This window comes from Liolophura sinensis, chromosome 6, assembly GCF_032854445.1.
Source record: "Liolophura sinensis isolate JHLJ2023 chromosome 6, CUHK_Ljap_v2, whole genome shotgun sequence".
Taxonomy (NCBI): domain Eukaryota; kingdom Metazoa; phylum Mollusca; class Polyplacophora; order Chitonida; family Chitonidae; genus Liolophura; species Liolophura sinensis.
The window spans coordinates 81,938,444-81,954,146 of record NC_088300.1 but is presented as its reverse complement, the minus strand read 5'-3'; the positions used below and the strand labels follow the sequence as shown (position 1 = coordinate 81,954,146).

Genomic DNA, 15,703 nt, shown 5'->3' with positions numbered 1-15,703 from the left:
AAAAAAAACTATTTTTTTTTTTCATTTTGGAGGCACGTTATATTGTTGAACAACCTGTCTGTTTTATGGATATTTTTCGCCAATGGCCGGAAATGATGCCATCTGTGCACATTAAATGGTTAACTGCTATACATAATAAATAAATTTGTACCAAACGGCGCTCCGTAGGCCTATATACAACTCAGCCAAATGCGGTTATCGCCTGGCTATCACACTAGCCTATATAAATAATTTCTGAAATAGTTCATCACTCTTGTCAACAAGAAGCGAGTCACTCCAACTGTTTGCTATTAGCAGATCCCGTTCGTCCCTAGACCCTGGTCTTAAGCGTTGTTTCCTATCACCCGTCATTAACACGTGTTTTTAGATCCTATTTTATTGACCTATTCTTTGCCAGCGTGTAGCCTAATACGCAGCGAGCATCTACCGAGTTGTAGCGCGTGGCGCTGTTGGTGGCTCTACTCATCATCACGGCATTGATTCTGTCAGACGCGCCGATTTACGGGAGGCTGACAAACGCTCAAGGAGAAAACTCGGCTACATACCATTGCCATAGATTGTAGTTATCTGACAGATTTCACCTCGGCTGTACATGTAATAGACACAGAGATCAAAAGCAACAAATTCAAGGCTACAAATTGACTCCAAGAGTTCCTAATTTTGAGCCTTGAATCGTACCGCTAGTGGTGACGGAGGCTTGACATTCACGTCGTCTAACCCACGCCAAATCGCAGGTCATCTGCTCGGAGCATTTGTGAGGGGTTCTACACAGAATACACGAAAGTTGTTAGGTTATATCTCTGTGACAGATACCCTGTCCCCTCCCTAGTCTCTCTGAGCTCTACCAAGCCCCCCTCTTCCGCCCTTATCCCCCTCACCGGCCCCGCCCCAATCCACACGGGCTATGGCTAACCAGGTACCAAAGCTGATCAGGGAAATGGTGTTTGACTGGTGTACATCATGTGTGGGAGGAGCCTGGGCGAATCTGCCAGAGGAAGACTTCCAAATATCACCTCTCAGGTAACGTACCACAGGGTTTTTTTTGTTTTTTTTTTTTAGTAGCAAACAAGGAACCATCTGAAGCACATAGAGGCGTTAAAATGATTCTCTGTTCTTTTCAGAAAAGCCTTAACCAGCCTGGGATTAATTAATTTATTTATTTAATTGTTGTGTTAATCCGTATGCACTTATATTTCACTTATACGATGGCGGCCAGCATTATGGTGGGAGGAAACCAGGGGAACCCACAGGCCGGAGAGGAAGCCAGCATGAGCTGGACTTTAACTCACTGCATCTGCATTAGTGAGAGGCTCCTGGGTCTTAACGCTGCGCTAGCCAACTGAGCCAAGGAGGCCCTGCCTGAGATTAGTAATGTCGCACAAATACAGCTTACTCAATCTTTGTTGTGCCCAAAATTTGAAGTATGCTGTTTTCGAGTTACATCACTATATGACAACTGAGTGACGTTGGTATTTAACAACAGGATAGGACTACTTGGAACATCTTTCAACATCCTAGTTTCCGAGTCGTATAGATCAGACTTCAGGCAGAATATCAGTTATTGTCAAATACCGGTACTGAGAACCCAAATCCACCAAGAACATAATTCAAACATAAGCCAGTTAGGCCGTACTGTGCTGTAAAGCGACTATGTCATGGCACAAAGGGACTTCACTCTGTGCAAATTAGCTTAGGATTGACACTTTAGTTTAATTATTGCACACAAATTCGCACCAGATTCTGAAGACCCATCTTTTCGTATTTACATGTACATCTGACTGACTTATTGAGGAGTCAGTGCATGAACCCTGTTACTCTTTCAGTGGTGGCCTGACAAACATGATGTACATTTGCACGCTACCCAGTCACTGCAAGCTTCAGGGCAGCGAGCCACGAAGGCTGCTGGTCCGTGTGTACGGAGAACTCTCGAAGTCCATGGCCTTTGTTCTCAACAGCTCCGTCCTCTTCTCCATCCTGGCAGAGCGCAAACTAGGACCCAAACTCTTCGGTGTCTTTCCTAGGGGCAGGGTTGAAGAGTTCCTGCCGGTAAGTAGACAGTCAGCCTCTTCATCTCCAAATGTCACCTACAGTGTATATGGCTCCTATAGAAACACCAAATCGTCCCCCAGCCAGTGAGTACATGTAGCTTATGGATGGATTACACCAGAATATAGTGTCTTATCACATGTCTAATGAGGGTTAATGCTGTGGTCTTTAATGTCATTAATATTTAACTCATACAGGGTCAGTCAAATTTATGGGAACATGGGTGAGAGTTTTTGTGTTCACCTTCATACAGACATAATACCTGATATACGTGTAAGCATTCCATGTAATTATTGTAGTTATGAACGTGTGTTTTTATGTACAGGCCCGCCCTCTCCTGACCAAAGAGCTGGCCAAACCAGAGATCTCGCGACAGATTGCCAGAAAGCTGGCCATGTTCCATAGCCTGAGCGTGCCGCTATGTAAACAACCCTCATGGTTCTTCGCAAATCTAGAGAGGTACTTTGATATAGCCTGTACTACATTTCACCAGTTCTAACTACTGTGACAGTTCAGTACTGCGACAGATCTAACATAAAATGAAGCATAGCTCAATATTTGAAGAATAAAAGAGAGATGTGTAAGTGACTTGCCATGTTCAAATGATGGAGAAAGGTGGTGTGAGTGTAATACTTCTATGTTTGTAAGCTGCAGTGTCTGACAGTCTATATAGGGCTTGGTTTGGCCTTTTTGGTAGGTGGGTGGACCAGGCTGTGGATAACATGAGGTATGACAACAAACTGGCTCTCAATGACAGACTCCACAAGTACCTCTCCTTTGACCTGCTTATGGAGTTTAGAGAACTGAAGTAAGTCATCCTCTTTGTCAAACTGTTGGTGTTTATTTTCTTTGGGTTGAAATCCATGTATGCCCTGTTCAGATGTGATATTTTTTTGTGTGTATTACTAGTTTTTGCAGAGATAACACTATTTGTCGTGTTTTTCTTCTGTCATAAACTTACATGTACCTTACTCAATGTTTCTCTGTTTACAGGCAGAGACTTTTGAATGAGAACTCACCTGTGCTCTTCTGTCATAATGATTTACAGGAAGGTAAGACTTATTGGCAGTTGTTGTGATGAACTTCCATGACATCCACCTGTAAGTCTGTCACTGACGTATTTCAGCCAGCTTAAAGTCTTATGGATTGGACATTCTACAGTTCTATTAGAGATGCAGATGTCTCATAAGATCTTTGAGACGAGACAGAGATGTGTATGATAGCAAGTACCTGTTGTTGAGTACACGTTAGAACAGGTTTCACCTGTGTGGCTTGTAAATCATCTGTGCTGTGTAAGACATCTGTCTTGTATCCACATAGAGTTGGCAGATTATTAAGTGTGGGACATGTGTCTTGTATCCACATAGTGTAGGCAGATAATTAAGTGTGAAACATGTGTCTTGTATCCACATAGAGTTGGCAGATAATTAAGTGTGAGACATGTGTCTTGTATCCACATAGTGTAGGCAGATAATTAAGTGTGAGACATGTGTCTTGTATCCACAGTGTAGACAGATAATTAAGTGTGAGACATGTGTCTTGTATCCACATAGAGTTGGCAGATAAGTGTGAGACATGTGTCTTGTATCCACATAGTTTAGGCAGATAATTAAGTGTGAGACATGTGTCTTGTTTCCACATAGTGTAGGCAGATAATTAAGTGTGAGACTTGTGTCTTGTATCCACATAGTGTAGGCAGATAATTAAGTGTGAGACATGTGTCTTGTATCCACAGTGTAGACAGATAATTAAGTGTGAGACATGTGTCTTGTATCCACATAGAGTTGGCAGATAAGTGTGAGACATGTGTCTTGTATCCACATAGTGTAGACAGATAATTAAGTGTGAGACATGTGTCTTGTATCCACACAGTGTAGGCAGATAATTAAGTGTGAGACGTGTGTCTTGTATCCACATATTGTAGGCTGATAATTAAGTGTGTACTTCAATTTTCACTTATAACCTGTTCCAAAACCAACCGATCACTTTTTCAAAACTATAAGTACCTGTATACATGTATATGTAGTGGTGGATGTAGCTGACTGACCTGTGGTACTTGTGTGTTCCTGTATAACTTACATACACAGAACCTTCAGAACACAAAGCATCCATGTATAACACCATGGCAACATTTTGCTGTGACAAATCGTTTACATATTTGTGACCTTGTGCAGATTTATACTGAAAGATGTAAATTTCCCCTCTATATGCACTGAAAGCTTGAAGCCTGTAGACCATGAGCCAAGAGTCAGTAGTTCACCTCACGAATACCTCCCACACCAGCAAACAGCTCAAGTCTGCTGGTGTGCTGATATTGCTGAGCAATCTCTCACATCAGTCTGTAGACAATGAGCCAAGTGTCAGTAGTGTGTCAGCAGTGATACCAAACACACCAGCAAACAGCTCAAGTCTGCTGGTGTGCTGATATAGCTGAGCAATCTCTCACATCAGTCTGTAGACAGTGAGCCAAGTGTCAGTAGTTCACCTCACAGATACCTCCCACACCAGCAAACAGCTCAAGTCTGCTGGTGTGCTGATATAGCTGAGCAATCTCTCACATCAATCGGGACCGGTAGATCCAGGATCAATCCTTGATCGAGTCACACCTAAGACTTTAAAAGAGGAAGTTGTAACTTCCTTGCTTGGCGTTCAGCATGAAGGGGATAGTGCAACGACTGGTTGACCCGTATCAGTATAATGGCTCGGGCAGGGCGGCTTACTTGCCTTCGGTAAGTCATCTCAGTGAAGCAGCACTAAATAAAAGAGTGGTGGAAATCCGTCCTGCAACAAGGAGGCACATTATACGTACATGCACCCTAATGATTCCTTCGTTGTCATATGACTGAAAAATTGTTGAGTACGACGTTAAACCCCGAGCACTCACTCACTCACTCACATCAGTCTGTAGACAATGAGCCAAGTGTCAGTAGTTCACCTCACAGACACCTCCCACACCAGCAAACCCCACAAGTCTGCTGGTGTGCTGATATAGCTGAGCAATCTCTCACATCAGTCTGTAGACAATGAGCCAAGTGTCAGTAGTTCACCTCACAGATACCTCCCACACCAGCAAACCGCACAAGTCTGCTGGTGTGCTGATATAGCTGAGCAATCTCTCACATCAGTCTGTAGACAATGAGCCAAGTGTCAGTAGTTCACCTCACAGATACCTCCCACACCAGCAAACCGCACAAGTCTGGTGGTGTGCTGATATAGCTGAGCAATCTCTCACATCAGTCTGTAGACAATGAGCCAAGTGTCAGTAGTTCACCTCACAGATACCTCCCACACCAGCAAACAGCTCAAGTCTGCTGGTGTGCTGATAAAGCTGAGCAATCTCTCACATCAGTCTGTAGACAATGAGCCAAGTGTCAGTAGTTCACCTCACAGATACCTCCCACACCAGCAAACAGCTCAAGTCTGCTGGTGTGCTGATGTAGCTGAGCAATCTCTCACATCAGTCTGTAGACAATGAGCCAAGTGTCAGTAGTGTGTCAGCAGTGATACCAAACACACCAGCAAACAGCTCAAGTCTGCTGGTGTGCTGGTGTAGCTGAGCAATCTCTCACATCAGTCTGTAGACCATGAGCCAAGTGTCAGTTGTGTGTCAGCAGTGATACCAAACACAGCAGCAAACAGCACAAGTCTGCTGGTGTGCTGGTGTAGCTGAGCAATCTCTCACATCAGTCTGTAGACCATGAGCCAAGTGTCAGTTGTGTGTCAGCAGTGATACCAAACACAGCAGCAAACAGCACAAGTCTGCTGGTGTGCTGATATAGCTGAGCAATCTCTCACATCAGTCTGTAGATCATGAGCCAAGTGTCAGTTGTGTGTCAGCAGTGATACCAAACACAGCAGCAAACAGCTCAAGTCTGCTGGTGTGCTGATATAGCTGAGCAATCTCTCACATCAGTCTGTAGACAATGAGCCAAGTGTCAGTTGTGTGTCAGCAGTGATACCAAACACACCAGCAAACAGCTCAAGTCTGCTGGTGTGCTGGTGTAGCTGAGCAATCTCTCACAGGAAGTCCAAAGTCTTCCTGTCTTGTCAGTGCCTAATGATTTGATGCCGTACTAGCTATGGGGAACCTTCTTCTCTGTTGATATCTGTTCCCTGCCCTCCCATAACAACTCTTAGCATCTCATACAGTACTTGTCTTTGACATGTCATGCAGTAATGTGCTGGTCATGTGACTGTACCATGGTGTGTAGGTATGGCCAATTTACCATGACTGTAATAATTGTTTCAGGTAATATCCTGCTTGAAAAGAAGGAAGATGACGAGGAACCTGTGTTGACCTTCATTGACTTGGACTATTGTAACTACAATTACAGGTAGCTCTTACAGACTGAGGTTGGGGTGGTGGGATAATTGATTAAAGACTAAAATTGCTAATGGACTACATGTACTTTGTAAGACACTAATCACTAATCTGTGTGTTGAAAGTCTTTCAATGAGATTTACTGCTTGGTATCAAGCAAACATTCTCTGATAGCAAACAGATTCTTTTCAATAAGAGCATAGATATACCTGTTACAATGTTCTTTGTCCATCAGCAGTTTTTGAGATTGTACAAACTTTATGTAGTAAATGGAGTATCTATTTTGTTAACACATTACGTGTACTAATGAAGTAGGTTGTGTTATGTTGTATATCATTACTCAGGTGTAAATAGACATGTATGATATATTGCTTGATTTACATGTATTGCTTACAAGTCTGGGAATTTAAAATCATCTTGTGTGTTATCTTACACTTGTTCATGTGTTCTTGAAAAACAGTATGTGTTTGAGGATACACGTACAAGTGTATCTGAAAGGCTTCAAATCAATTTCTGACTACTGTATACTACAGGAGTGTAAGTATTGTGTAATACAATTAAAAGTGTAAATATTGTGCGAGTGTACAAGAGTACAGGAGTGTAAGTATTGTGTGAATGGACAAGAGTAAGTATAGTGTGAGTGGACAAGAGTAAGTATTGTGTGAATGGACAAGAATGTAAGTATTGTGTGAATGGACAAGAGTGTAAGTATTGTGTGAATGGACAAGAGTGTAAGTATAGTGTGAATGGACAAGAGTGTAAGTATTGTGTGAATGGACAAGAGTGTTAGTATTGTGTGAATGGACAAGAGTGTAAGTATAGTGTGAATGGACAAGAGTGTAAGTATTGTGTGAATGGACAAGAGTGTTAGTATTGTGTGAATGGACAAGAGTGTAAGTATTGTGTGCATATACAAGACAGAAGTGTATGTTAGCTATGTGCAGGGTGTGACAGAGAGGTGTAGGACTAGTGGAAGGCATAAGGGCATGACCTGCAGACAGAAGTGTACATGTATGCTGGCTTGTAGACAGAAGTGTACGTAAGCTATGTGCAGGGTGTGACAGAGAGGTGTAGGACTGAGTAAGGCATCAGAACATGACTTGCAGACAGAAATGTATGTTAGCTTTGTGCAGGATGTGACAGAGGTGTAGGACTGAGTAAGGCATCAGAACATGACTTGCAGACAGAAATGTATGTTAGCTTTGTGCAGGATGTGACAGAGAGGTGTAGGACTAGTGCAAGGCATAAGGGCATGACCTGCAGACAGAAGTGTTTGTTAGCTATGTGCATGGTGTGACAGAGAGGTGTAGGACTGGGAAAAGCATCAGGACCTGACTTAGAGTAATCTTTCACTGATCAGCCCATCTCTGATTTCTCTCCCTCTACCACAGGGGCTTTGATTTTGCCAATCACATGATGGAGTGGTGCTATGACTACACGGTTGATCAACCTCCTTATTTCAAATACACTCCGTGTAGTTACCCCAGCCTCGAGGAGAAGGTAGGTCTGCCACTTCAACAACCGCCACTTCAGCCAGACACATGGACGGAAGGCACCCATCACTGACACCTTTTTTTTTCTCAGCCGGTCCCAGATGTCCTCAGCTCGCCTGGGATTCCAGCCTAAGGAGAATTAGGATGCTGGCTCCAGGGTCCTCCAGGAATAGGGTGCCGTTAAGGTCATGTTTGAGAGAGTTGACAGTGGATGGCTGTAAAGCATGGTATCCTGTAGGCTGCACTTATTTTCATGTATTTGAAAATTACATGCGTTCCATATGATTTCTTTTAACATTTCATGCTTTGTTGGTTTTGTGTTTGGACATACCTGGGCTAACTGTGAACAGAATGGTGGATTCTTAACACTGGATGCTGGGGGAATGTTAGGACCAGTCATCATGGCCTTATCCACTGTCCACTTTCATCGCTGTCTGATGTGACCAACCTGATCACAGCCCACCACATAAACCATGAGAAAAATACAGGTCATGTGACCAACACATTATATGGCCACACCAATTAAAAATTGTTGTTTTATTGGCAGAATGAATTTTTCTTTCAAATGTTGGAGGAGGGTATAGAAGTAAAAGTGAAAATTCACCTATTTATGAGAAAAGTGTACTGCCTCAGCAATTTTTCTTGTTGAAGACAGTAGGAAAATCATTAAACTTAAGACTGCACAAAATGGAAAGGTGTATTTTTAATTTTATGATTTATTCCATTTTTTGATTTTTTAGTGTCATTTGACTTGCAAGTAAAACAAACCAAAAAAGAATAATGTGGTCTCTCTTCACAAGACAACTTGAATTTTGATCATGCATTTGGCTTTGGCCTAGAAATGTCAACAGTGCTTCTAAGCACCGGTCATTGGCCGTGAGCTATCCCCAACTGAAGGATACATGTTTCTGTTTTCTCACATGGTTTACTGGTGTTTTACAAGTTTTGTGCATGGCACTTCTTTATGCATGTTTTTGGACACTTGTTACTTGATATTCACATAGCGATGGTGTGAAACATGCTTTCACCTGTCAAAATTCCTCTTTTTGCTACTTTCTACATGGTTTGTTGACCAGTTTTTCTGATTATTCTTGTGCTTGAGTGTCTTCAAACATGGCATGATGATGTGTTATCTGAACAGGGTTTGAGTCACACACACACACATCCTGTCAGACACTTTACTTACCAACCTTACTGTGTTTTATTTACAGTATGTTTTCTTCTGTGAGTACATCCAGACACGGGATGGCAGCTCAGAGGTGAAGACGGAGGAACTGGCCCAGATGAATCAGGAGACGGACATGTTCGCTCTTGCTTCCAGTTTCTGGTGGGGAACCTGGGCACTTGTCCAGGCCTGCTCCTCTGATATCAACTTTGATTATGTGGTAAGGGAGGGGATAAGCTCTGATTGGGTTACTGGGCACTCGTGGAGGCCTGCTCCTTTGATACCAACTTTGATGATGTGGTTAGGGAGGGGATAAGCTCTGGTGGGGAACTTGAGCACCTGTCAAGGCCCGCTCCTGTGATATAAACTTTTATGATTTTGTGAGGGAGGGGATAAGCTGTACTGGTGAACCTGGGCACTCGTGAAGGCCTGCTCCTCTGATACCAACTTTGATAATGTGATGAGGGAGGGAATAAGCTTTGGTGGGTAACCAGGGCACTCATGCAGGGCTGCTCCTCTGATACCAACTTTGATGATATGGTGAGGGAGGGGATAAGGTTTGTTGGGGAACCAGGGCTCCTCTGATACCAAGTTTAGCAATGTGGTAAGAGAGGGGATAAGCTTTGTTGGAGAACCTGGACACTCATCAAGGCCTGCTTCTCTGATATAAACCTTGATGATGTAATCAGGGAGGGGATAAGGTTTGTTGGGGAACCTGGACACTCATCAAGGCCTGCTCCTCTGATATAAACCTTGATGATGTAATCAGGGAGGGGATAAGGTTTGTTGGAGAACCTGGACACTCATCAAGGCCTGCCTCTCTGATATAAACCTTGATGATGTAATCAGGGAGGGGATAAGCTCTGTTGGAGAACCTGGACACTCATCAAGGCCTGCTTCTCTGATATAAACCTTGATGATGTAATCAGGGAGGGGATAAGGTTTGTTGGAGAACCTGGACACTCATCAAGGCTTGCCTCTCTGATATAAACCTTGATGATGTAATCAGGGAGGGGATAAGGTTTGTTGGAGAACCTGGACACTCATCAAGGCCTGCTTCTCTGATATAAACCTTGATGATGTAATCAGGGAGGGGATAAGGTTTGTTGGAGAACCTGGACACTCATCAAGGCCTGCTCCTCTGATATAAACCTTGATGATGTAATCAGGGAGGGGATAAGGTTTGTTGGGGAACCTGGGCACTCGTGAAGGCCTGTTCCTCTGATATAAACCTTGATGATGTAATCAGGGAGGGGATAAGGTTTGTTGGAGAACCGGGGCACTCATCAAGGCCTGCTCCTCTGATATAAACCTTGATGATGTAATCAGGGAGGGGATAAGGTTTGTTGGGGAACCAGGGCTCCTCTGATACCAAGTTTAGCAATGTGGTAAGAGAGGGGATAAGCTCTGTTGGAGAACCTGGACACTCATCAAGGCCTGCTTCTCTGATATAAACCTTGATGATGTAATCAGGGAGGGGATAAGGTTTGTTGGGGAACCTGGACACTCATCAAGGCCTGCTTCTCTGATATAAACCTTGATGATGTAATCAGGGAGGGGATAAGGTTTGTTGGAGAACCTGGACACTCATCAAGGCCTGCTTCTCTGATATAAACCTTGATGATGTAATCAGGGAGGGGATAAGGTTTGTTGGAGAACCTGGACACTCATCAAGGCCTGCTCCTCTGATATAAACCTTGATGATGTAATCAGGGAGGGGATAAGGTTTGTTGGAGAACCTGGACACTCATCAAGGCCTGCTCCTCTGATATAAACCTTGATGATGTAATCAGGGAGGGGATAAGGTTTGTTGGAGAACCTGGACACTCATCAAGGCCTGCCTCTCTGATATAAACCTTGATGATGTAATCAGGGAGGGGATAAGGTTTGTTGGAGAACCTGGGCACTCATCAAGGCCTGCTTCTCTGATATAAACCTTGATGATGTAATCAGGGAGGGGATAAGGTTTGTTGGGGAACCAGGGCTCCTCTGATACCAAGTTTAGCAATGTGGTAAGAGAGGGGATAAGCTCTGTTGGAGAACCTGGACACTCATCAAGGCCTGCTTCTCTGATATAAACCTTGATGATGTAATCAGGGAGGGGATAAGCTCTGTTGGAGAACCTGGACACTCATCAAGGCCTGCTTCTCTGATATAAACCTTGATGATGTAATCAGGGAGGGGATAAGCTCTGTTGGAGAACCTGGACACTCGTGAAGGCCTGCTCCTCTGATGTCAACTATGATGAAGTGGTAAGGGATAGGATAAGCTCAGATGGAGAACCCGGGTACTCGTCGAGGCTTGCTCCTCTGATATCAACTTTGATGATGTGGTAAGGGAGGGGATAAGCTCTGGTGAGGAACTTGGGCATTTGTGCAGGGCTGCTCCTCTGATATCAACTTGCATTTGTTCATTTCCACAATTGTCATGGTTACTAGATCACCAGTTTCCCTATATATTCTGTCAGAAGTCCATTATCTAGAAGTATGCAACTTTCCTATAGCTAGTCTCCACGGCACTTTACACATGTTATGTCTTCTGTAGAAGCTTGAGCTCGAACTTGATGTCCCGGCTACTACTCCAGCTGTTTTGTTTTTTGGTTGATGTATGAATGTATTTACAGATGTAATGTGTCACGCCTCACATTGGTCTATTTTTATACACCCATGGCCATCAGGCGAAGCAGATTTTGGTAATTTTTTAGTAATTTTTTTCTATCTGTTTTTATCTCACTGTAATTGTGTCCGGACTATATCTTAAATTATTTTATACTTTGGTGGATACATAGATACTGATGTGATGTTTCATGTATACTTTTTCGATTTCAATTTATACGAAGACCAATCATCAAAACCCATGAAGTACTTTCCGTCATAGTTAATAATACTCATCACAACGCTGAGCTGGTATTCATTTACCCCATACATTACAAACAAATCTATTTTTCTGGGGCATACTTGTATATTGTGTTCTCCTGAATTATTGTATTTGGTTTTAAACAGGAATACTCCATAAGCAGATTTGACCACTACTTCTCCTGGAAGTCAAAACTTGACAAGTGTGTCTTCAAAACTTTCAACCACTGATCTTCACTTGACTTTGACCAGAAGGGACCCTGGTGGATGACCATGTGACTGTGTTTGGACCAGACTTTGACCACAAGAAAACCCTGGTGGACGACCATCTGACCGTGTTTGCCTTCTTTACCTCCCATTACGCTGACTACAGATGGGTCACTAGAAAGCAGACAGTGCATTGGATACCTTATGGTATGCCAAGTCAGATGACGGTAGACAGGACAAAGTAGTGGGTGCCTTGTAGCCTGCCATGGATGTGTCAAGTGAACATTTGGGATACAAGTAAAGGCAGCACAAGCTGGTTAATGTATTTTATATCAGTCTGTTGAAAGTGATTTTGAGTCAGAGTAATTGCTTGTTATCTTACAGTAGGATTATGTTTGGCTGCCTGAGCCTTGATTTGTGATTTGGCCAACATCAGTAGATCATTTCAGGTGTGTTGAGGGATGGATAAGTACATGAGGCATCGTATCGCTTCCTACTTCTCTCACTACATGTACAAGGGGAGGCTACTTGTGCTGCATCAGGCCATGTGCTGTATCTGGCCTTGTGCTGTATCAGGCCTTATGATACAGGTAACACTGCACTGTTTTGTTGGTTAACATTTCATGTACATATCATTATGTACCTATTATGGCATATTGGTTGAGGATGGATAAGTCTTGTTGGGTGGTTGGTATATATTTTAAAGTATCCTGCTCTGTGTATTAGCATCATTTGAACAATTGTGTTGATGTTGTTATAGGCGTTATTACATGTAGTACTATTTACATGTAGCCATCAGGTCACCGTCTTATAAAGAAACCTTTTAACAGGATTGGTCAGCTTTCTCTATAGGGTATATCCTAACAAATGCTTTATTGATGCACTAGAATAACTGTAACTGTGCTGTCCAATGTGTGTGTTACTCTGGGAGAGAAGTGTACATCTGTGTCTCCCCAGATGGTTTGATTTGTTCAGTGTGTGTGTTACTCTGGCAGAAGTGTAGATCTGTGTCTCCACAGATGGTTATTGTCCATTGTGTGCTACTCTAGGAGGGAAGTGTTACTCTTGGAGATCCATGTACATGTATCTACATACATTGTACATGTAAGTCCAACTTCAGCATAATCTGTCACCTTTAGCTGGTGGCGGCCTGGAAACTGTGATGTATAAATATTACAAGATGATATGCATATGCTGTTTTGGGGCACATAAAGTGTTGCTTGTTAGTGAAGTGTTTTCATTTTTCTCGGTTGTATATTTGTATGTACATGTATATGGATATATTTATGTATATATTTCTGTTAAGAAATTAGGTGTATATTTTTGATACCTGAGGAAGTGTATCATAGAATAACTTTGCTGTGGCATGAATCATGATGTGATCTCTGTTACCATGTGCCCATGATATCTGAGTCCTGAATCATGATCTCTGTCACCATGTGCCCGTGATTCCAAGTCTTAAATCATGAATGCCCTGTCACCATGTGCCCATGATATCTGAGTTCTGAATCATGATCCCTGTCATCATGTGCCCGTGATTCCAAGTCCTGAATCATGAATGCCCTGTCACCATGTGCCCATGATATCTGAGTCCTGAATCATGATCCCTGTCATCATGTGCCCGTGATTCCAAGTCCTGAATCATGAATGCCCTGTCACCATGTGCCCATGATATCTGAGTCCTGAATCATGATCTCTGTTAGCATGTGCCCGTGATTCCAAGTCCTGAATCATGAATGCCCTGTCACCATGTGCCCGTGATATCTGAGTCCTGAATCATGATCCCTGTCATCATGTGCCCGTGATTCCAAGTCCTGAATCATGAATGCCCTGTCACCATGTGCCCATGATATCTGAGTCCTGAATCATGATCCCTGTCATCATGTGCCCGTGATTCCAAGTCCTGAATCATGAATGCCCTGTTACCATGTGCCCATGATATCTGAGTTCTGAATCATGATCCCTGTCATCATGTGCCCGTGATTCCAAGTCCTGAATCATGAATGCCCTGTCACCTTGTGCCCATGATATCTGAGTCCTGAATCATGATCTCTGTTAGCATGTGCCCGTGATTCCAAGTCCTGAATCATGAATGCCCTGTCACCATGTGCCCATGATATCCGAGTCCTGAATCATTATCTCTGTTAGCATGTGCCCGTGATTCCAAGTCCTGAATCATGAATGCCCTGTCACCATGTGCCCGTGATATCTGAGTCCTGAATCATGATCCCTGTCACCATGTGCCCGTGATTCCAAGTCTTAAATCATGAATGCCCTGTCACCATGTGCCCATGATATCTGAGTCCTGAATCATTATCTCTGTTAGCATGTGCCCGTGATTCCAAGTCCTGAATCATGAATGCCCTGTCACCATGTGCCCATGATATCCGAGTCCTGAATCATGAATGTCCTGTTACTGGTTACTGGTGATCTCAGACAATGAAACCTGATGTAGTCTCTGTTATTATGTACTGGTGATCTCAGGACCTGAATCATGATGTACTCCCTGTTTGCCATTTACTGGTGGTCTCAGGCCCTAAATCAGGATGTAATTCCTATTTATGATGTACCAGTGATATTTGGCCCTAAATCATTGTGTGTGTTCAGTTACCATGTTCTGGTGATATCAGATCCTGAATCATGATGTGATCCCTGTTACCATGTGCCCAAGATACGTGATCCTGAATCATGAATGCTCTGTTACCATGTATGACTGATCTGTTCAGCATGAGCTGGTTGTATGACATGCTTATACATGATATTTAAAGTTATTCAGCCATGGTGAATACCGTATCATTTATGGGGATTCCAAGGCCTCGACATAATTTCTGCTTATATCTCACCTTTAAGATACATTGTACTCAATTTACATAATTTGTACCTGTGATTATTTATTAAATGTTGATATATATGACGGAAGTATGTATCAAATTTGTCATTGTATGAGGTCTCAAGTGTGTATCAGTGTGAATTATCTCTTTGGTAGGCCTACATGTACATCACTGTGTGTTATCAGCTATGCATGTTTTTGGGCCTTTATACCTGCTATGCAGTTTGCGTTCGTTGTCACTTTCATCAATTTGCGATCACAATTATATGTATTAGAGTTTACATTATCCTTTGAATATTCAACTATATATATTTTTGATATATCCATAAATGTGTGCAGGCAAGCCGTGTTGTATCGCTCTGTGAGTACAGGTGGTTTGTGTTTGTCATCGCGTTCATTGCTTTCCTTTACTCTTGTACAGCCTAATTTGTTGACCTTTGTCTTATAATATGGTATAGAACAACCCAGATTATGGCCACATTTTTGCCCAGGTTGTGTCTATAACTTGGCAAAGTGTGCTTTGTTACCTGATGTTGGGACGGTAGTTATTTGTCAGTTGTGAAACACATGGGTTATGGTTGATGCACGGTCACAACTGTCTCCTGCATTTTGTTTGGAGGTTTACATTGATTTTACCCTTCCATCAGTCTTTAAGTACTACTCTTCCTATCTACCCAGGAACTTAATGATAGTGGAGGCATGATGTCATTGGTGCTGATTATGGGATTTTATGATTAATATGAAGAGAACAAAATAAAACATGTCACTCAGAAGTCAGAAAATGTG

The 15,703-nt window shown here is 42.8% G+C and overlaps 1 protein-coding gene across 1 annotated transcript; it reads left to right on the top strand.

The window, feature by feature from the left end:
- Positions 1 to 307: 307 nt before the first annotated feature.
- Positions 308 to 15,689, top strand: LOC135466348 (choline kinase alpha-like). The gene is made up of 9 exons (XM_064743783.1): positions 308 to 1,020; positions 1,824 to 2,046; positions 2,372 to 2,505; positions 2,744 to 2,854; positions 3,040 to 3,098; positions 6,296 to 6,380; positions 7,759 to 7,867; positions 9,072 to 9,245; positions 12,028 to 15,689. The coding sequence occupies exons 1-9, from the start codon at positions 905 to 907 to the stop codon at positions 12,109 to 12,111; spliced, it is 1,095 nt and encodes a 364-aa protein (XP_064599853.1). The 5' UTR covers positions 308 to 904; the 3' UTR covers positions 12,112 to 15,689.
- The last annotated feature ends 14 nt before the right edge of the window (positions 15,690 to 15,703 follow it).

What these genes read in the sequence shown, in the direction of transcription:
- LOC135466348 (XM_064743783.1), top strand. Translation starts at nt 905, where the DNA reads ATGGCTAACCAGGTACCAAAGCTGATCAGGGAAATGGTGTTTGACTGG. An exon ending in TTCTTCGCAAATCTAGAGAG is followed by an intron (nt 2,506 to 2,743) that starts GTACTTTGATAT and finishes CCTTTTTGGTAG; the next exon opens with GTGGGTGGACCAGGCTGTGG. An exon ending in TATTGTAACTACAATTACAG is followed by an intron (nt 6,381 to 7,758) that starts GTAGCTCTTACA and finishes CCTCTACCACAG; the next exon opens with GGGCTTTGATTTTGCCAATC.